The 24,399-nt window shown below is 31.2% G+C and overlaps 1 protein-coding gene across 1 annotated transcript in view; it reads left to right on the forward strand.

The window, feature by feature from the left end:
- The first annotated feature begins 5,187 nt into the window (after positions 1-5,187).
- LOC113398947 (agrin-like) overlaps positions 5,188-24,399 on the forward strand; it is a 331,801-nt gene continuing 312,589 nt past the window's right edge. The window contains exons 1-3 of the mRNA XM_064220817.1: positions 5,188-5,456; positions 14,234-15,092; positions 22,175-22,210. Coding sequence (XP_064076887.1) covers positions 14,309-15,092; positions 22,175-22,210 — 820 coding nt within the window. The 5' untranslated portion in view covers positions 5,188-5,456; positions 14,234-14,308. The remainder of the gene's footprint in view (positions 5,457-14,233; positions 15,093-22,174; positions 22,211-24,399) is intronic.

The raw sequence follows: 24,399 nt of genomic DNA on the forward strand, positions 1-24,399 counted from the left end.
TTCAATATATATTGGTGTATATGTTTGATACTCCGTTTGACCGATTGTCATAAAATATTTATATGTTTTTTATGAAGAAAGTTTTATATTATTTTCTACTAGATCGCGCTACAGTACATATTCCTTAACGTTTCATCCGTCATAATGGGTATATTATATTTTTAAGGACAATCAAAAAAGCCTTGTAATGCCGGTAAGGTATAGGTTGTATAAAATATAATATTTTAAGCCAGATGTTTCGTATTTTAGAATAAATATATTATTTTCAAGATAAGAGTATCTACGTTTCGGTAGTCTAAAAGTCGAATACTATTTGACAAATAATTTTGAATAAATTATTCATATTTAATGTAATCATTTAATTAGGATATGCTTCATTTGAACAAGAGTTCATTTGAGAGAGACCTAATGAATATTTAGGGAAAATTGTAATCATATTACATATATGCTAAACATAAGTGAACATAGGAATTGATAGCCTTTTTTAATTCATTAAAACTAAATACAGCTAAACCATCGTGTTCTTAACAGTGTCTGAAAATGTAGAATTTATCTGAAAATTTGCCCCAAAAAGGCTCGGAATACGAAGAGGCTTCTGTCGACGTGCTCTTAGTTTAAAAGTCATATTTAGCTAATTACGCTGCGGGCTGCGGTCGTCCGGCTGTTGGCGGTACTGCGAGATAATTCCACTTAAAATTGTCACTGGCTACACATAATACTCACTATAAATTTTAAACGCTGTGATTACCATTTTACACAACACGTGTAATAAATTACACGAATTGATAGAAGTCTGAAAAAGTTATAGCGCTTTTTGGAGGTGTACTATACTTTTTTTTTCGACGTTTGCGCGTGTGGATAATTGATACTTCATGCCGGTATAGACAATAATATTGCATATGGCGCATTCATTTTTGGTTATAAAAATACTTATGGTTTGAAACTTCTTTTAATTTAGATATCAATTAGTGTACCACAGGCAACATAATACTAGCTAGCAACAAGTATTTTTATATTCGTATTAAGATCAAACGTACTTCGGTACGATTTTACTAGTCTAACGTTTGTAGTTTAATTTAAGAAGTTTTATTAAATTATTAAATCATAAGAAAAAATAAATGAAAACATAAAAAAAAACGTTATTTTATTCTGTACCTGAAATTGCTTTTATGTAAGCTAGCTACGTAAGCTTTTTATTGGATATCAAAGCCGTCTAAGTGAGCGATTCAAATAGAGTAATAATGAAATGGAATCTTTTAAGGTTGGACAATGGAGTTACGAAACTATAATTGAAAGTAAATATTTTGAAACATACTTTTGATTAAGAGAATTCCTATTTTAGAAACGAGATGACGCACTAGTTCTAAAGCGTAAATCTTAAAGGAAGTTTAAATCCGGTCAGGCACAAATTTCTTGTTCACGAGCTTAAGTTTATAATTAAATCTGGCCCTTAGAAAAGAAGGTAAACATCGTAAGGGTGACATATATTGATCCAGCCGTGATGAGTAGGAGACTTTTGCTATTGATCTTACGAGCTTTTATTATGTGTTTATTATTGCAGTTGAAATTGAGCAGGACCAGTATTACAAATTTGAGTGAAAGAAATATGAATTTCTATATTTTGAACTTTTTTTTTGGTATTCATAAGTTATCAAAACACTAACGCTCATCAATCGCTATTAAACAAAAGAAAATTGTTTGACAAACAAACGCTAAAAAGACTGCTACGCAGTTATGTTTTTTTAGACATAGATAATTCACGATTTCTTAATCGTTAATTTTTCCTATTCATAAGAATAGGAATATTTTATGATTAAAAAAGTATACATATTAGCTAAGATGGCCCACAGGTTCCAGAGGAGCTTAACCGATGATCGTGGGTTCGAAGCCAGGCAAGCACCACTGAATTTTCTCTGTATCTTTCATTTTCCATGTGCGTCAATTTCTGTATATAAATCATCTTGTGCTCAGTGGTGAAGGTAAACATCGTGAGGAAAACTGCATGTGCCTGAAATTCTGTCACATATTTCACACTCACAGTGGCCAGCAGTTTACAGGCTGTTTCTTTACTTATAACTTCAGATGTACATCTAACAAAATATGTATAATATAATTAAAAATATACTTAATCTAAATAACAATGAATATAGCGAACAATTTAGCTTCCAAGATGGGTTCCAAAGCCCACCACCGATTGTTATCAATGATTTGATTCCGATAAGTTAAACAAGTATCACCGTAATAGTTGGTTACTTTACGGACGCACCTTATTGCGGTGCTCGTACAAGTGTCTAGAGAAACTGTAAGCTGTTATTACACGAAATTTATGGGTTGAATTGTTCCTGCTAAGTTCCGAATTTACCGTAAACAACAATGTAGAACTTGGCCTGTGTTTAGGCGGCGCCGACCTAATGTGACACGGAAAATGGAAAGAAATCCACGCTGAAAAATTTGTGTAACGCTGTGTTATGAAACTTTATTCGCCGTTCTATAAAAGTTTTTCGCGTGATATATTAAACCGCTACTCCAGAATTTAGAAATATATTGCCTGTTTTTAGGTTCCCATTACAATGGAATACATTTTTCCTGATGATTACATCTTTTCTAGGAAAATAAAAGTGTTGTCATTTGAAATCTTAAGAACTCTATATATGGGGCACAAAAACGAAGTCACTGAATCAAGCTTGTGTTTGATATCGTAAATTCACGATTCAAATTTGAATTCCTTATCAAATATAACAAATGCATTGCCGATGTTACATTATTAAACCCATTACTGGCGTAGCAATCAACGGCTTAAGCGTAGTGAGCACGCCATTTAACAATTAGCTATTCAAACTCTTCACGGAATGTTCAACGATGATATATTATGATGTCCCTTGTCATTTTTTACCAAAGCGCTGTTATGTTAAATTATATTTCGCTGAAATTCGCTACGGGTATGTTCATAGGTTCACTGTTATATGAATAGGTAATTTAAACAAAACATACAATACTATGGATAATGAAAATCAATATTTCTGAATATTATTTTAGCTAGAAAGCTTAACTAGATAGGCCAATGGAGACTGTGGTTCGAAAACGCCCCCTTCTGCCGGTTATTAATTGCACGAGAACAAAAGCAAATGACTCGATGGTGGTGATCCTGTGAGGGAGGGTCGACGTTATCCGTTCAGCTACCAGACGTCCACGCGGAAGAGAAATGTTCATTTAAGATAAGAGAATTTATGCGTATGATTTTTGTGATATTTTCACACAGTTTTCTCGACGAGCCCGCTCCGTGAATAGAAAAGGGTCGAGGATTGACACTTTCGAACAATTCGTTATTATTGCATGTTAGTACCGAGTGCTGTTGTCACTATTCAGCTTCCATCGACCGTGCCGAATTGATATAGGATCCGGACGAACACGAGTGCACATTTACATACTGTTCGCGTTTCAGTGATCGTCAAACTTAAACATACCGACTGCGTGCAAACGAAATAACATTTTTATTACGAAATTATTTCCTATTGCATCCTATTGAATGTATTGTAGAGTGTTCGTGAACAGTTTAAAGTGCATTTATCAAAATCAAAATAATTCACTTGGGTAACATCCAACGCAAAATGATTACGTACTTGTTGTCATCACATTGTTCGCGCAGCAGTGCAGCGGCAGTTAGGTAGTTTTATCTCACACAATTTCAATTTTTCATCTGCAGCTGTCAGCACGGCAGCGGCAGATAAGTAACGTCCGCGTTCGCGTCGCGTCCCGGCAGAAAAGTTTGTTACCCGCCAGTTTGCTCGCTCTATTTCCTTTTATAAACTTTTTGTATGAGTCGCTACCCACGAGATATCAATAATTCTTACTATTTCTGCTCTTCAATCGATAACGACCCACATTCGTGATATTAAAAGTCAAACTTACGATAGAATAATTAAATCCTATCTTAATACTTAAGATAGGATTTAAGTATTAATGTAAAAGAATTATAATTGTATTAACTATTTCATAGGTAACTTTTAATATTGCACGGTAGCGTACCGCGCACGTTAATGCAAAAGTTTATGAAAACTGTTTATTGTCAAATGACAAAAATATGAGCTTATTCCACAACGCCGCTCTAATGCGAATTGATTCATATGTGGCAGAATTTGATAATATATAACACAAATTAAGCACATGAAAGAATGGTGATTGCTTGGGTTTGAACCCGCCATCATTGGTTAAGATGTTCGTGTTCTAGCCACTGGGCTATCTCAGCTTTTTTGTGGATACTTCATTTATATTTGTTTTGTTTATTTATATACTTTAAATAATAAAATGACTTCATAAATATTAAACGATTGCACCCATTCGCTTGATTTAATACAATTTAATCACGATTCATATGTACATACATACATACATATATACATACTCGAAGTTCGGATTCTATTGAAACGTTACAAATACTTAGACAATGCCTAAACCCCTATCATTTTAGCGTCTTGGGTATAATAGGTTCAATAAATATTGGTCTAGATAATAAATATATTGTTCAGTAATATCATATGTATATTTGCTAGTATATGTATGTCGCGTTGATTTAGTGGCTAGATATAAAGCCTGTCTATTTTGATGTCCTGGGTTCAGAACCCGATATGTCTTGCGTAGTTGGCTTGTCTCCTTAAAATCAGCCGCCGTGAATAATATCCGTCAAGATTACGTCATTAGTAGAAGTACAGATCTGTATGTATATTTTACACGAGTAAGACGTTCAAATAACCATAAGGTCTAAAATAATGCTCTAACAAAATAAAAAGTCAAAGAGAGACATGATAAATATTAAGTTGAACCTTAACAATATATTTGAACGATAGTGTGACCGAAGTCTACGTGTATTGTTTAAAAAAAAAGTTATATTATAAAGCTTGTAATTTCGCAAACATTGAAGCTACAAGTCAATTTTCAATCAATATTGTCTAAAATCTCGACTACAGATAATATTGCTCGTTTAATGTTATCGAATCTTTGTCTGTTTGTCTTTGGTTATTTCACGGACATTTAATTAAAGCTGTAGGTTCTTAGTTTATCTTGGCCGAACTTTACACCGATAACAACATTAATGAAAACTCGTCTGGATTTGGGCAAGTGGCGGTGACAGAGGAGGAGGGCAGGGCGGGCGGGGGCGTCGTAGTGCTCGCTGCCAGTCCGCGCCGCGCTACGGCGACGTTACGTCGACGCTACGCAGCCTTCCGGCGATATCGGGACCGCGAATCACATGCCATTAGCAACTTAATTTTTAACCGAAGTTTCTCAAGTCGTTATCACTATGGGAGCTCTTAACCAAAAGAGTACAGTATGAGGGGTTTATGTGTTCAGTGTTCCGCGTGGAAGTGTTGTCAGTCGTTGTATGTGAAGTCGCTAGTTTCGTTTATATGGGTGCATTGGTTGATTACCCGATGCGGTCCGTCACTCACTTTCGATGATTAGTATGACCTAGTTTGTGTTACTTAATATCTACTTATATTGTGTTAAATATTATGATGTTGTTTTCGTCAACGCGAAGCCGTCCCTTATAATAAGTTCATCGTTCATAAATTCCAGTAGTGACTTCCTATTTACCTTTAATCTAGTTGACATTTTTTAAATCGAATAATTGTATCGTAAGAAACAAATAGAAAAAAAAATCTTAACATATTAATTATAAGTACATTATTGTATTGTATATGCCAGAATTTATTTAATTTTTCCAATCAATTTTTTTTTTTTTCGATTAAACTCATTTAACATTCATAAGCACTTTCCAGTCGTGAACAAACGTCTACCACCGGCTAGGAAATTAGATTCTACCGAAAAACGCCGGCAATTAAACTCTCGGTGGTTACTCTTTTTTATCAAATTAGAGACATATTTAGCTAAACATAATAAATTGCATCATGTTTGGAATTCAACGAATAGAAAGTTCACCCTTTTTTATTATCTATATATTCTAGTACTTATAAATTAATATACTCGTAATTTAAATTTATTGATAGCAAAGTTGTATGAGTACGGAATTAATCCAGATACGAAGAACCCATAATTATTGTAATCTCTGTTACTTGAATATAATAATAATTATTATTATTGCACTTTATTGATGTTTTGTTAGAAACTGATTGTATACAATTGGTTTAGTTTAACTTAACTTTTTGTGTTTATAGAATTACTTGCAAACATATTGTATCACAATTGTAATTATTTCTACTTTGTTAAAATCATCTCGAAACCGTCGCGAGCTTCAATGTTAAAAAGAGACATAAAAAAAACAACAAATTTTAATTTTCATACAGCTAGCTAATTTTATTTATGGCAAATAAAATTAAAAAAAATACAGCAAATTCTACACGTTTAACAATAGGGCGCATTTAACGAAACGACTAAAAAATAAAAAGTTACTTCTAGTTTTAGATTGACTAAGTTTCTGTACATATTCTACAGTAGTAAATAACTAGGTTGATTTTTAAATAATTAAGAACCATTGTATGCTGTAATGAAATTCTCACACCAGCGTAGGGTTAGGTTTTTCTCTTTACTTTTTGCCCCGCGGCATTCGCCTCTTCGTATTTTCTGTGGGAAGTTACGTAAATAAGTTTTAAACGATATTTTTTCTACTTTAATTATTTTAGCTTCATGTTATGTGTATTCCTTCAAAAATAAATAAAATTCAAATATTACTGTACTATTCGTAATTTTTACTATTTCTTGTTTCTTGCTAAATTATCTTAGAGCATATGATAATCGCGCTATCGAACACCAAACTGAAATATATCAACTGACTCTATAATGATTGGTGGCCTGAGCTGAACAAGGCTAAATTGATTCTGATGTACTTTCAAAGTCTGATAGCGGACGTTTTACGCTACTTTTGATCCGGAAAATATTCGTTTTATGTTTCATTTTTTAATATTCCATGTACAAGAAATTTCATACATAATCACATTTTAATTTGCAACATTTCATATTTAAATTTTTATTTAAATATGTACATTTAAATGTACTTGATTTTTAATACTCTTTTAAGTATATTTCTTTTTTTATTAAATAAACTGAATTTATTGAAAAAACCTTCTCCTCGAAGGGAGAGGAGGCCTTAGCCCAGCAGTGGGAAATTTACAGGCTGTTAATGTAAAAAAAAAAATGTAAAAAATTGAGAAAATATATATTTTTAAAGCAGAATTTATTGCTTAAAACTGAATACGATTACAAAAAGACGACTAGCCTTTATAGAAATATTATAAATAACTTTTGATACAAGATATATAACAAAATAAAGGTATACGGTAAATAGTGGTCTGCGAGTGGGTAACATGCGAGATCTCGGCACGGAAATCGTTTATATATGGATTGTTTAATAATATACCATAATATCATGTTATCACCACCCTATATAAAAATAGTACAAATTTCTTATACCCATTTGAAGTAAATGAATAATCTGTTCTAACATTAGAGTCCTCAGGCCAGAAAATCAAGTTATCTCAGGTTAATCTGTTTTGTTAAGTTACTACAGACAAACTTTGACCTTTTGTATTTTTTATCATGGAAACAAATTAATTAATATTTCGATATAATATTTTGTGGAAACAATATTAGAATTACTAACTATGCCCCGAGTTTCAAGCTAAATTAAGTATAATTACAAGTCGTAGGCCCTTAATTACTGTAAATAGACATATTCTTATCGTTTTGTTCTGTAACAAGCAGGGTTACGTGTTTTAGTTTTCTTTTGTTTTAATTATTATAAAAAAAAAATGTATTTTAAATGGAATACATTTTGAGAAACGATTTTCATCATTCTCCAATACGGTCGCAATATTTTAAGAGACATGTAAGATTATACGAGAGTAAAACATACCGATTCGTTGGCTTAAAGCCAGATACATGCGGCATTTTTATATGTATATTTTATATTTTTATTGCTGTGTGTCTATATTGAAACTACATAAAATATTCATTGGGTATACATTGAAGTACTATAAATATAAATTTAAAAATAAATTAATATACTTTATCGTATTCAAAACAGACTTGTAATCCAATTATGGAATTTGAATTAGAAGATTAGTATTTGATAAGGAAACAATAATAATATATTTCATAAATCATTGGGTTTTTACGTTAATGATATATATATTTACTAGCTGAACCTACGGTTTTACCCGCGTGAAATTTATAAAACACAAACTTCCAATCCCCGTTTTACCCCCTTAGGGGTGGAGTTTCGTAAAATCCATTCTAAGCTTGTCAAATAAGGAACCTACTTGCCAAATGTCAAGTTTGTAGATGTTATAGTTTCTGAGATTTCGTGATTAAAATGATTGGTATTTCGTTTACATACATACATACATATAGTAGATGATAGAATTGGCAGTTAAGTTCAGCGCATTATATATAAATATATATGACACCATTCCTGTCACCTGAACGCTACGACATATCTTTTCTTTTAATTAGAAATAAATAAATAAATTACTTCCGATATAATTGTCTTCTATACCAAAATACCACCCCGCCACGTCACTCAAGCGTAACACACTTCCAAGCGAATGGAATATTAATAAGTGTAATAGATCAATAGGAAACTCGTATAAGTAACGGAGTAATTATGAAACGTGTAAAATTAAGTTATTATCGTAGTGGACAAATACAAAACGATCCTGAGTACTGTAAACAAGAGAATAATGCGGAGCTTAGTATTGAATTATAGCTACATACGCGTTTCACACAATAGGTTACAACGTGCTTATTTAAATGTTTTGGTTATTTGCATACATTTGACGTTCAGGTGCCGGCTACCGATTGTTCTAACACACGTCTGTGACCCGAACCGTTTCGTCGAAACTGCTGAACGGTGCGTTATTCCTCTACTTTGTTGACTTAACGACACCGCCTACCAATCTTATTCGTCTTAATTTTGCTGACTGAAGTAAAAATGGGGCATTTTGAGGACCTGTTTTATGTCCCTTTATAGAGAGAATACAAAATGAATCTATTTGGGGACTGAAGTTGTTTTAGTGAGTGGCGGAAATTTAATAAAAATTGTTGGGAATTATTTTAAAATCTGTTTTAGTAAAAAACAGCAGATTTTTTTGTTTTTATTGGTATGAATTTAATCAAGCAAAAATAATGCGTTATGACTATTTTAGCGAGTATTTATTGATCAGACAATCTATTGAAACTCGTAGACTTTTACGTTAGTTTTTCTCTCTTGTGCTATTACTAAAGACACTAGCTGTGTACTTTATTAAAATTTGTTAAATTAAAGTCTGTTCTAACGTTCTTCGTCATTTTCGTTTGCCATAAACAAAATGCGCACTCAATTAACCTTTATTGCCAATTTTTCACAACAAACAAATATCTATTGGATCTTCAAATAGACCTACTAAATGTTAATGATGCTCTTGTTTTTGAATACGTTAAAAATAAAACTATAAGGACCGCTAGTTTAAAAGCAAATCAGGACAGAATGAAAGAACTTAAAAATTATATACATATGTATGTATATACATATATATAATTATTACATCTATATATGTCAAATTTCGTGTAAATGTTGTGCATATTTAGTGTGAAAAAAAGATAAACTATAAATACATCTCTAAAAAATACTAACGTGAAAATACTAACCTTTTTGCATATAAAAATATTCACATGTCACACGGACTGACGTTATTTCATATACATCGTTGTACTACGGAAACTTCAGATAGTTTTTTATATAAACTTCAACATAACATAAAGTAACGTAACATTTTTGGTGTTGAAACTACATTTTAGTATTGACGATTTTGTTACTAACTTTGTCTATTCCTTACAAATATTAACCTCAGTTTAATAGTAATGAGAACCAACTCTATATCTCTCGTAGCTCGTAAATGAACGGTTTTTTCAACGTTTATTTTTCGATTCTATTGCGATAAACTGTGAGTTTGTTGATAGAATTTGGGGCCTGTATATATCTCACTCCTGGAATAAGGCTTCCTTTGTAGGTGAAATGCGGATACACATAACACATGTGACTTTGTAAGACACAAGCAAATTTCCATTATCGCCGAGAATGAGATGAAATATAATAAACAAATTAAATTAAATGATAATTATAATACAAAGGGTATCACTTATTACGGTATATCAGTTAACTAGGTTGGTGTTTTGTAGAAACTGGTTAACATTACTTATAATAGCTACGTCTATGACCAGCCTAAGGTGGCCCATTCGCCAGTCCACTTATCAATATGAAATAAAACGCCGCCTTTATTTTACGTCGTTCGATAATTTAATTGTTTAATGATACGTAAAAGATAAATTAAAAACTAGTTTTTTAAAAGAATATTGTCATAGTAATAACTTACATATAAGCACATACAAAAGTATTCAGAGGTAACTTATACGAAATACGTTTTGGATAAAATAGTTCAATTGTGCAGAAAGTGTGAAACGTGTAAACAAGGCACTAGAAAATAGCTCTTGCGGTAAATAGGCGGTGGCTTCAATGTGCCTCTTTACATGTTCAACAGTTTAGTCTTAGAGGTGGTTTGCATGGCTTTGCGTGACCTGCTCTAGATATAAACTGAAGTAAGATAGAGAGAAAAGGCTTAGTCATCGCTTACGTAACATTGTCATATATTAAAGAACTGAAATAAAAAAAAAAACTTGATAACATTTTCGTTAGAAACAATAAGATCACTTGTCTGATATTTTTACTCAATTCACAAGAATAATATGAACCGTGAGTAACATTTCGTTCCGTTCCGTCTGCTGTTTTATTGTATTATCATATTCGACACATAGTTTTATAATTTACTTGGTGGGGTAGGGCCTTGGGCAAGTCTAGTAAGGGTAATGGGTGAGCCGGTGTAACTGCAGGCATAAGGGACATCTTAATTCTCAAGGTTGGTGGCGTATTGACGATGGTTGAAATTTCTCACGACGCACATGTTTAAAGGCAGTGGTGACGTACCGTCGTCTTCCAGCAACAAAAAAAAACAATTCATTATTTTAAAGCATATGTTGCATATACATCACTGAATATAAATTCTCCACGTTGTAAGAATACAGAGATTATTAAAAAGAGGTTTTAGTATTCGTTGATTTACACGTATGAGTAATACCTGTAAATTAATCAATTAAAACAGTAACTACTGAGTTTCTTTCTTTTTATTACCATTTGAAACTACATTCCATACCGGTGGTGAATTTGCACTTGTAAAATCAAAATATAACTAATTAAATTCGATTCTTACAAACCAGAATCGTTGTTTTATAAATTGTAAATTGTAAGTTTTGAGTCGAAGTTATCTTATAAAAATAAAAAGATTAATATTTATATATATTGAAATAAATCATTGTTATACCTTTAATACATTTTTTTTTCATTAAAATAATGAACAGTAAGTTAATACACGTGTGGTAGTACGGCACTCAATTCGTCCAACTTTTACCGCGTCCTCCTCAGTAGGACATGAAGCTAATCAGCTTATAGAATTAAAGTAAATATTGAATTACGCCTCTCTATCTGTAGTTTGTATAATTTAAATGTTCGTCAAAGAGCATTTGTAAATATTTGGTTTAATAAGTAATTTATTTTATGACGTCATACGCCGGCTATTGCCGTTACAATCATTGCATCAATCATATTAACATTATAACGCCAGGGTTAATTAACGCTGTATAGCAGTTATGTAACATAATGTTTTGTCTTTTTCTTTCAAATGTTAAATTACTAGTGACAGAAGAAGAGAAAATATATGTGTATATATTTTCTACATTTTATTATTAAGGTCGTAATTTGTATACGTAACGTTTGTTATTTTTTTTAATATACTCGTATTAACCATTGAATCAATTGAAATAGTATTTATTTTCTTGCTGATTGCTTTCGGTAGAATCTACATGCCGAACCGGTGGTATCTTTGCGTTTAAAACAATTCATTAAATTAAATTAATTTGTAAAATTGCGATTCAAAGTGCTTGCTTGTGAAAGCGTACTCGAATGAAGTATATTTTTGATTTGATTTGATATTAGCTGTGTAATTTGATATAGTCTATTTATTTTGCCATCGTATTCAATGAAATAACTAATCCTTTTAGGTTGCTTTTTAGACAAATGGTGGTATAACCATGATAAATTCATTGAAATTATAAAAAAAAATATAAATATTAAATCTACAGCATATTTTAACCGTCTTTTATGGATACATAACAGTAATTACTTTTATCTTTAAAAATGGGAAAACGTTAAAATTATTTAAGTTCGTATTTTTGTTAGTCAACATAAAACCTTATCAAATTTAACTGGAGATTTAAATATACACAGAATAATTCTTTTTTTAAAATGCAGAGTAAAAATGTACGAAGCTGGACTGACCAACTGCACTTAGTCAGTCGTCACTGTCATACTATAACACAACCAATATTTATTTACTTAAATATTTACGAGTCCATACTAATCTGTTAAACTAATCATTTTTATATCTTAGCTGAATTTGCCAGGAGGCATACATGTTAATTGGCCTTACTAATACATTTAGCGATGGATCGTTACAATTTTTTTAAGACTAATCGTAGCGAGAGATTTATCTATGGGTCTAAACTACAGCATAGCATGAAATGTTATCGCTCCAAGAGGTTTACTGTATCGACTATTGAAACAATTCCTTGGGGAGTAGGTTCGTGAAGATAGAGAAGGCAAGCTGTCTTCAAACAGAGTGAGAGCGCTATATATATTAAAAAAAATATTTTGGTTACTCGCAAGATAAAAACAAGTTTTTAAATAAAGTAAATACTCTCTCTTAGTTCGAAGTAATAACTAGTAAGTTACGTAACCGTATGGATATGTGAAAAAAATTGTCGATGTCTAATGTCCATTATATAAAATCTGAAATAAAATGTAACATAATTCAACGAATAGGACGAGGTAAATTTAATTTAAAAGGATTTCCTGTAGCAATTTACTTACGAGGCAAATACTTTTAATCCATGTCAAGTTTCGCTAAGGAGGTTTTAATTAAGATAATTGGGACAAGGATTAGAACATAAATATTATTACAATCAAAGCCAACGTATCTTTGATAAATGAATATGTTTACTAATCTAATTAGTAGTAATCTTGTTCGTATACAATGATAGTGAATTAAAATTCACGGAAAATACATTGGAATGTTATTTATTTTTATTTATTATTCGAAAACATTTTTTTCATCTTATTTATAATTTACTTGACTCTTAAAAATAATGCTACATAATTCAAATATATATAAAGGATAGATCAAAGGCGTTTTCGTTTCATAAACATTTTATTATGATAATAATATTATGATACCATAATGAAATAGCACAAAACGAAATTTTCGTTTACATTATTTACAAATATATTATTTTTTCATTTACTTAAATAAGGTCGATTTATTAGAGCATAAAATGAATATTTATATACAACGTAAAAATATATTTTTTTAATTAAGTCTATTTCAAAATACTTATCTTTTATAATTCACTGTATACTTAATTATATTTATTATACATTATGGTTAATAATTTAAATTAAAAGAGCAGAGAACGAAATGAAACTCGCTAAATATAGTAATGTGTTATTTAAATTCACGTGCTTGTTATAATATTAGTCTCTAAAACGCAATCCAGTTTCGTGTTACGACTTTGTTGACTAGTTTGCTTTTAATTTAATTAATTATGACTGAACGTACTATTGACCGCAGGGATTAACACTCCATTAAATAATTGACTCAGCGGTCCCGCTAATTTTTACTAACCGCGAATTAAAATCAAGTTTTAAAACGATTTCAGATGAATAAAAGTAATAATAGAGTGAACTAGAGCAAGTTAAATATTTACAAAAATTACTTTTGTTTATACATAGTCAGTATTCTTGTAAGGAATGTTTGCTCACTCACTTTGTTACTTCCCTGTTCTACCTTATTCTGTAGCGGGTGAGGAAAGCGGCGTTTGTCCTAACACAAAAGATAAACACCACCGCTGAACAAGAGGAGTAATTGAGATAAACAGATGTGTATTCAACTCTATAACTTTCTGTCTCCGAATGTAACACATAACAAAATCAACAAAGTTTGTGTTCCAACTTATATTCCCCACTCCACCGTCCCTATTTCATAACGTTACATGGATACCTTTTTCTTCATATTTTATTATAGATCCGATATGAAGTTTTTTGACGAAAAAAGCATTGTAATATTTATCAATGTTTTAGATAACTTAAATACCCAGTGAGAGTGATGTCGTTTTGGCAAAAAGTAAATTCAAATGTGGCGAATAAGGACTGAAGATGAACAGGTCAGGCTACGAGTATACCGTGCCTGTATCTACTACCTACTACGCAACGAATTCAAGGCCCCCGCAATATGAACGAGGGTACGGACAGCTTGCACCTGTACCAGTTTACAGTCCCTCCTCTCACCCTCTCTCAAATTACGCAGACGTGTACGAAGGAAATAACGATACGACACTTAGAGCGGAGGAGAGGCATTGGTATATAGAAAACCATAAAAACTTGCAAAGCTATAGCTCGAATAATGACACTGTATCACAAGACAATAAAATTAAAAAAGAGGAAGAGAAGAAAGTCGAAGTTCAAATCACGAGATCGGATGCGGCGCAGATTAGGCAAAGACGAAAAGAAGACCGATGTTCGTGTGAGTGTTGGCCTACATCAGATAATAATGGCGTGCAAGACAGCGGCAATGACACCACGAGGTCACTTTCGGGAGTCGACATGGTGGCATCGTATGGCGTGTATGGAACGTCACAAGAAGAAGATAGCTCAGGTTTTGCGCGCATATCTGAAAAGAATGCTACATACAGTCAGAGAAACGAGACTCCGGTGCAGGGTGTAATAGTCAACCAGCAGGGGAACAGTGCTGTCGTGCGGCCTATGAATCCGTCAGATTCAACGTGCAGCAAGTGCTGCTCGTGGTCTTCAAATGGCCAAGCAGCAAACTCTGAAGACTATTGTTGGATTCACTATTGCAGACCAGCACTTATAATACTACTACTGTTATTTTTTTTAATATTGTTGGGCGTTTCGACAGGGTTCTTATTGACCAATAACTGTAAGTAATATCTTAATATATATTTCCGCAGTAAATATTAAACAGTTGTATATATCGCTTTAGGTACTTTAATCGTATGACTCTAAGTTTATTATCTGAGCGATTACAAGCGTGACAGAAATATTATGGCGGTGTACATAAATAGGAGAAAGCTTAAATCGTGCATTGCCAAAGCAATATAAATGATAAGTACCGTTTGTATGGCCTACGCCCTTAATTCACAGTTGATTCTGTTGAAATGAAATAGTGAGGTGAACGAGTGTGGGACGCGGGCGTGTGGAGTAACGTCCCCCTCGTTTTTCTCTCTGACAGAACATTTATTTTAGTGGCACTTGGCCGCCATGTAGAGGATTTTCAAATTGCAATGAAACTATTGAATGAATTTAACTACTAATCTGCAAACAAAACTATCGATTTTTTTAAATTGAATAACAAAATTAATAATATTAAAATAATAGTCTATTTCATTATTACGAAAGATATAATTAAAACTTCGACTTTTATGAATATGAATATGGATTTGATAGTAATATTAAAAGAGATAATATTTTTTATTAAAAATTATAAGAAATAACAAGTAATTGTACTATTGGATCGTATATATTGGAAATATGTCAAAATACTCTGATAATACTAACAGTACTATCTTCTTCTGTCTTAACTTATTAATAAAATATTTCCTTTGGCGTTTTCAAATAAGCGTGATATCTCATACTTGAAACAGATTTATACAGGGACCTCCATTTTATTTGTATTTCAATAAAAGATTCTCATAATCATGCTTTTATTATAATTAAATGTGACCAATATTATTAATAAACAACAAAAAAATCTGATAAATATCTGCCCACATGTCTGACTGTTTGTAATATATGAAACTGATTATAGTGATCGTTGCAACAATAAAGTACTATTTCGTAGTATAAGATTAATATTTATTTAATTAAAGAATACTATAGCAAATTATACATCCGTGACTAAAACCACGCAAATAAGGTTTAATCGTACGTGCAAGGACAAATTAATAAAGTTATATTTACTGTATAAATAACGAACATAGTCAATTATATTCGACCTTTGAGTTAATAATAATGTATAAACGTCTCTGTTTAGTTAAAAATACCTGAACTATATCAACATTTGATTCAGCAAGGAAGCCTTAAAACTGTATTAAACAGGCGCCTATACAATGTTTGTTAAAGAAAAGAAAATAAAATTAATGTTCTAATTTCATTCGCCAATACATCGAAAACTAGTTATTTTAGGGGTCCTTTGACATAAAACTGAAAACAGAAGGCTCATATAATTACTATGTCGAATGTATGATTCCTAAATCATGACCCAAGCGTTTAGTTTACAATTGAATTCCACGATAATATAATTTATAACAAGGAGATCCGACTTAATTTTTTTTTAATTTAAACTAATGGGTTGTATATAGTATACCTCCTGTTTAATCCAAAACCAAATCTATACGAGTATTATAAATGAGAAACTAACTATGTCTGTCTGTTACGCTCTCACATCCAAACTACTAAACCGAATTTGATAAAACTTCTTAACTACACTTAATATAGTATTGTAAAATGACGATTCAAAAGTGATTGTAAAAGCCTACTTGAATAAAGTGTATTATGATTTTGATTATGAAGTAAGTTCGATACCCAATAAATATGAGTTACTTTTTATACCTAACACTTGAGTACCGAACCCTAAAAGGCGAGCAAAGCACTGGGCGACGACTAGTTGGTTCATAAATGTAGGAATTCCGAGGTAACAAAAATGTCAGAAATCCTTCCTTGTAAGTCTATTTCCATTTAATATGTAAGTGTGTAAACATACAAATTAGAAATTTGGGATGTCAAATAAATTGTTAGAAGCACAACAAAGAACTATTGACTTTTAATTCGGTGTCATAATACACACCCCACATGTATATACGGGACCAACGGTGTTCGTTATACCCGCACTTAACCGTTTTTTTTTCATTCTCCGACATAATTAATTTCTACCGGCAGTGCCTGGGGACTGATTCACGGGTCACGTTCAACCTTAGCTTCGGAGCGAATAGCTAATCGATCGATTAATTTTCACGCTGCTCGAGCACAAAATTCTTCAGGAATATATGGACTGGCTTGAAATATTTAGTTCACTAGAAAATTTAATTTATGCTTTTAAATATTATTTATATTGCGGTCGTAGTTACGTATCGCTAATTAATTATTCGATTTGAATATAACGCATCTGAATTTTTTAAATTATTTTCTTATTTATCAAAATTTTTATCGTGGTATTAATAGATAAGAGTAATTTAAGTTGTTTTACATTTAAATATTATATATTATTAATTTAGACTTTAGGTCTCAATATATATGTTAAGATTTTTGTGTATTGAAAAAACATATTTTTCAAAGTTTGTTTTATAAAAACAAAAAATTAAAATCATAAAATTCTTTATTCTAGTACCCTCAAAAAGCACTTTTGAATCGTCACATTCCAGTATTGAATTAAATGTGAAGGTACCACCGGTTCGAAAAGTAAAGTACAATTAATTTTATATATATCATGCATGGTTACAAAAAATAGTAAGTCCAAATTTTTTATCATTAATATATTCTTGTATTGAGAGATGATAAACGCCTTATTTTACTGAGTTTTTTTAACATAATATTTAAATTTGTTAATAGCCCAAGTTAAAAATAGCAGTTGAATCTTATTATAGAAATGAACACCGCCACGTAATGATGTATTGACTTTGCGAATGTATAAATATTAAATTTGTGAACTACATTGTAGTAGAGAAATATAAAATTCTCAAAATTTCTCGTGAATTATATTACTAATAGTATAATTAGTAATTATTAATAAATAATTAATTGTAACGCAAGAGATTTGATTTAAAAAAAGTTATATGATATAATAAAGGCTAAATAATATCGTTAATTATTTAATAGATCATATTATCTCTATTATGTTATTATGATATGTTATGTCGTTATGTTATTAATCGTAAATGTTAAATAATTAAAATATATTTAATAATAAACAAAATCATTTGTTGAATATTGCCTTTTTATCTATTCGTTTGTTTTTAGCTGCAGTTGATTCCAGTTGGCTTGTCTGTTGAAAAGAAAATACGCTTTCTTTTTACTACTTATTGGTAAAACAATTGAATTTAAAGACCGTAAAAAACTTGTGAACTTCTATTGTAAAACTCTTAAATAATATAGTATAGGAAATTGAGCGCGTCATTGTTGTGTTTATTTCTATTGTGGGTGGGTTATATAAATTTTATAAAGAACATATCAAGAAGTTTCATCTACCTTTACGTCACATCACAAACAATATGACTATGATATAAATTTCTTTAAACGTTCGACCACGAGATGAATTAAAAACCGAGCCAAGCTTCCCTTCATATTAGGGTGATGGTGGGGAGTGGTTAGTGTTTAAGGTATAAAAAGTAGCCTATGTTTTTCCTTGGGGTTCAAGCTTGCTTAATATAAAATTACATCAAATTCGGTTAAGTTTTTTGGCCGTGGAAGTGCAACAGACAGGCAGCTTACTTTCACATTTATAATATTAATATATATTTAAACTCATGAAAGTTCAATGGTGTTTGGAATTGAAAGCACGTATTCTTTTCATTGGGCCGTCTTGGCTCTCGGGGAGTTGCTTCATCTATTAAAATATACTAGTCTCCCGCAAAACTTTGCGTTTATTCAAAAGATTTTTTAGGAATTTCGAAACCTATGACAGGTTTTGTTTTGATTGAATTTAATTGTAAACTGCAAGTTACTCTATCTATATTTGGCGCCAAAATAATGAAATTTTTAATGTCAAATAGTGTACATTAGTTCAGTTGGTAATGGAATTTGTCGATATCAATTTTCTTTAATTTTGTTACGTTTTTATTTTTTTCTTATACAGTAGTACCTACCGCTCTCTAGCTGGCCAGTAACTTTTTTCCTATAAAATTAATTATTTGTTAAATCGTAACAATTTAGTAAATAGCTGGAGCTCTTTTTATGTGCAGCTATCGTCCCATAATCACTTACAAAAATCGGCTTAAGGTAATATAATAATATATATGCAAATATTCCAATTTTGAACTCGTTGTCGCTTATTAAGTCTAAAAGTCTAATACGATTACATTAAAAATAACTGTTATAAAATTTACGCAAATAAAAAAAAAAAAAAAATACAAAAACATAATTCGTTCGTTTATCTTCGAATATTTGTAAAATAAATATTCTATATATTATAAACTAATTTATAGCAAATAGTTATTTAACGATGAAATCAACGCATTTGTTTTTATATCATTAACAAACTGACTCAGTTTGAGGCTAAAGTTTCTGAATCACGAACACAGCTACGCTTGTGTCCTTTACAATAATATAATTGTGAATAAAGGTATAATTTATACAAAAATGAAAATGAAAAACGGTAGCTTAACACGCAGGTTTTTAGACTAATAAGTAACGTAAGCTAAAATTTTTTAAACGGTTAATGTTTCAGTTTTGCATATTTATTTATTGTGATATAGTTTCGATCCGTGGTCTTGCTCGCATGTCATTGACAGTGTGTAGGTATTTAATTTTATGATTCGAACGAACAAACTCACTTTTTTATTTTAGTTAGATGTTCACTTGAGGCAGCAACATTAATAGATAAGCTTAGACCGTTCTGTTGTAGGTGTATAGGTAAATGTCTAAAATCAGTGCGAGTTAAAGATCTGATACAGATCGCACTTAGACCTGCTGGTGCGTGATTGCGCTTGACACCCGTAATATCCGGTAGCTGCCCACCGATGATATCAATTTCAATTTGTTGCGGCGCTGTACCGGCCGCCTCGATTCCTTGTAAATCGATACCACTTCAGTTTCCTGTTGCGTCCCTACCGGATTTAATCTCCTACTCGATTGAAATGCTCTCTATCTGATATCTATTTAATTTAAAATTAAACTCAATTTGATAATCGTTGGATTATTATTAAATTGTTATACACTCATCGATCGCGTATGATGTAATACGTTTCATACATTATTGACTTCGTATTGTTCTTTTCTTCAAGTGCTATATTATTTGCTACGCTAGACTCGATTCGCCTACATACAGATCTTACTGATTAATTATTAAATATCAAATTCAGGTACAAAAGTTAATAATCTTTATATGCCTCACTGCTGATATAAGACTTCCTCTCCTTTTGAGGACAAGGCTCGGAGCGCTGCATTCAACTCCAGGTGTATTCGCGTTTTTTCATCACCAGTAAGCATGAGATGAATTATAAACACAAGTTAAGCACGTGAAATACTCGGTTAAGACTAACGTTTTCTAAATCTGGTATTTCAGTTGTACCAAATTCACTTTTAATAAACGACTATTTCATTATAATAATTATTAAAACGAATACGAAATATGATTCTTTAATTTATACATGAAGTTAGTTGCACTACGAACAGTTTACCTTTTTGGCAAACGTACAGGATGTTTTTAGATTGCATGGCTACAGATTTGAACGCGGAATTGAGTTTGATATTTGCATAACGTTTTTTCGAACCTTAGTTACGTGTCATGAGAGTCGATGCCCGTTCTCCGTCTAACATTGTGCAGCGATTGGATTCGTTTAACACGTGACTGGGCACCGGTCGTAGTTTAATAGCCTCGTATATGTAAAGGACAGGCGCGGTACGTCCAACCAATTTGCAATAAAACAATATGGCGCTCAGCACACCCCGGCCTATGACCGCACGTTTTGCCAGCCTCTTGTATTTTATATTTATCCGGACTGCGTACCCATTAGGCGCGACCTCTTTGTGTCACATTCCGAAATGTTATGTTCCGTGCCTAAGGTAGTGTGTGTGCGTAAATTAATTCGTGTGGACACATTTGTGTTGGTTTTGTTCGAGCACGTGGTAGTTACAAAGAACTTTTTTAAATTACTATTAATTATTTTTAAACGCTTTACACTCTGCAATTAACATGCCCCGACCTAATTTACTCGTTAAAAGTAAAATAATTGTTTATTCATGTTGCAAAAATAAATAGCTGTTATTTTCTTCTAGTTCCGCTTTGAGTATTTGTTTTGGTTACGGTGTTACTGAATAAATAAAGAACCGCTTGAAAATATATGAAAAAAGCTACCATAAAATTAGATTAGGTTTCAATTTTCAATTTTAAAAATAAATAATTTTCATATTCATTTTGTAAATTTTATTTGGATTTTTTAAAATCAAATATACAATTAATTATATTTAAACGAAATAAAGATAGAAATATTTTCAAAATTTAAACATGAATATATGTAAGTATTTCTAAAATTTTTATTAATTAATATATAATCGAATTTCAACCAAAGGGCGAAAACTAAAACGTAAATAAAATATCACAAAACATAGAGTAACTATCGGTACCAATAAACTTTACCAAATGTACAGTATTTGAAAAAAGTTCGAATGTGTAATCTGTATTGCAGTCAGATTTTTAGCTCTAACGTTAAAAAAATATAAATTCTCGATATCTAATAAGAGAAGAAAAGACACATTTTGAATTGAAATAAGAACATTATTGAATATTTTATGTACAAAGAAAAAAACAATTTATATAAACTCAAACTAATATATCTTTAGCGATCCTGGTTCCATTCCAACAATTCGCGTCCATATTGTTCTGCCTATAGCCTCCAACGCAAATATATCACATTTAGTACCACTAAAAACTATTGGAGCATAGAACGTGTAAAGTTAAAACATTGTGGCGCATATGAACTGGCTTAATAATTAGATTATTGTGGTTTCTGCTCTAAATAACAATCCGAATGGATGTACTGAATGAACTAGGGGACGGAAACAGTTATTTTGAATATTTAGTGGCTGCAATAATCAATTTTTTTGATACATGATCTAACGAACAATTGTTATGAATATTCGTTATCGATTGATTTTATTTGATGTAGGATTGACTAAGATTGACCTTTAAGGGATTCAGGGTAGATTTTTAGTAAATTATTATGAGATAATATTCGAAACGTTAAATGTTTTTATTTTTTGTATTGATAATATTTTTCCATGTTTCAGATTTACACTATCAACCAAGACCTCCCGCCCCCGAAGGTAAGATATATTTATAACTGACTCATCAATACTAACGCTAAGCATCACTTTTTTATATTATCGGGTTTACTTTTAATTGACATATTATTTTCATTTCAAGAGACATAATACCTTAGATCCCACAGTGAAGCGCATTTTGTGTTTAAAATGTGGTATATACTTCTCGCAAGCAGTAAGTCTATGGGCGTAAGTAACTATTATCATCAGGTAGTATTTATTCTACTACATTACACTTAGTTAACAAGTTATTTTTTTACCTAGTAATAGTATTATATTGAAAGCTATCCTAAGACAGCTTATATCACAAATTCAGATCAACCTTTTCAAAGTGGTTTTGATTTTCCAAAGCTCTTTCGTCGCGTAAGTATTCTATTAACATAAATGGCAGGACTATTTGATGACGGCGACTACATTGCTTAAGGTTCTATTCATACTAAACGATGAATTCTACATTCAATGGCTGGCGTTTTTAAAAGAGGAACTTCTTTATAAAGGATTTTTTTAATATGATTAAATAGAACTAAAATGCTTTGCAGCTTAATGTTTGCTTCTTACTTAAATTGATACTAGTATTAATTATCTCTCTTGATATTATATATACACATATAATTAATACTGATGACGCGTTACGTTTGCCCGATACGTCACAATTTATCAAGAAAGTGTCAAAATCTTTTAGAAAAAAATATATTCGTTTTGATTCGAAATTATAATAATTTACCATTTTATTTTTATATTTATAACAATATTTAAAACACACACAGCACCCACTTATTTGGTTTTATGGATACTACGTACATGATTATGACATTCATAATTTGCAAAACGCAATTTCAACCCTGATTCGTCGACAGAGGGATATGTTGCTTAGCTGTTTTATTTTTACTCCTATATGTCGCAGTGCTACTGCAAAATCGTGTTAGTGTAATTGTACGGAATTTTATAATTTTCACTAATTCTTACAATATTATCAAAAAATTTCAGGGAAACTGGGTACATTTAGTGACAAAATAAATACTCCTAGATATATAAATCAATAGTAACAACTAATTCGTTTTGATTGGTCGATTCTTCGAATGTGACGTAATAAATACCTTGATTATTATTATTTATAGTTAATAAATAATAATATAATTGATATATTGCACTGTTTGATATTATTGTGCTCGTTTTATTTTGTTACTAGTAAATCAAAGATTAACATTTATATTTACGTATTGGTAGGGCTTCTAAGCTCGTCCCTTAGGTACTACCCAATCATCTATATTCTACCGTAAAACAGCAATTTATAGTATTGTTGTATTACAGATTAAAGATTGAGTCACTGAGTGTAACAGACACAGATTACAAGTTGATAATATTACAATTTGTTCAGTGAATTTATAATTTTACTACATCAATCCTTGATATTGTATGAATTCAAGACGACTGACAAATTACCCTGCGATATATTTTTATATTACTTAGTACAAAATAGCATTTGCATGAACCTAAGGCTAAGAGAATGCCATAATCAGCCAAAAATAGGTATAATTATAATGTCCCACAAGTCTATTCTGTTTAGAACTTTACATGCCTTATCTTTGGTCCACACGTGTACATTGTGCGGGTGACATGCCAACTAAGTCGAGAGCCAGCAAAATTGCTTTGTTCAGACTTTGAGAGGGCGCGACCCGCATTAACCTCCTAAGTCCGCACAATATTATATTTTAACATTTATTACTATGTCAAACTTAAAGTAATTATTCATGATTTTCGCCTAGTTGAAGTTGAAGGATTAATATTTCGATTCGTTTCACCCAAGGGACTACGAAACAAATTTGTTATTGAGCAATAAATCATGAAAAAGGTAGCCTAGTACCATATAAATGTGCATTACATTGCTTACCAGTGATTTATATCGCTCTGTTTTTTATTAACTCGATTGAAGTTATAAACGTTCAATGAACATTGCTATACGAATAAAATATCTCAACAAAATTTAAACGGCAACTTTATTTGTTAAATAATTTCTGAACACAAGCTCGTATAGAAGTAATTAACTCGCGTACTCGTATATGTACATAATATATGTTTATTGTATTTGTAGTCTAAGTAGTTTCACTGGATCTGAGATATCATATAACATATGTATTCTTTAAAGTATTTAGTTTTGGAAAATATATTTACTGAAAAATAAAGAACTACTT

The sequence above is a fragment of the Vanessa tameamea genome, chromosome 2 (genome assembly GCF_037043105.1).
Source record: "Vanessa tameamea isolate UH-Manoa-2023 chromosome 2, ilVanTame1 primary haplotype, whole genome shotgun sequence".
NCBI lineage: Eukaryota > Metazoa > Arthropoda > Insecta > Lepidoptera > Nymphalidae > Vanessa > Vanessa tameamea.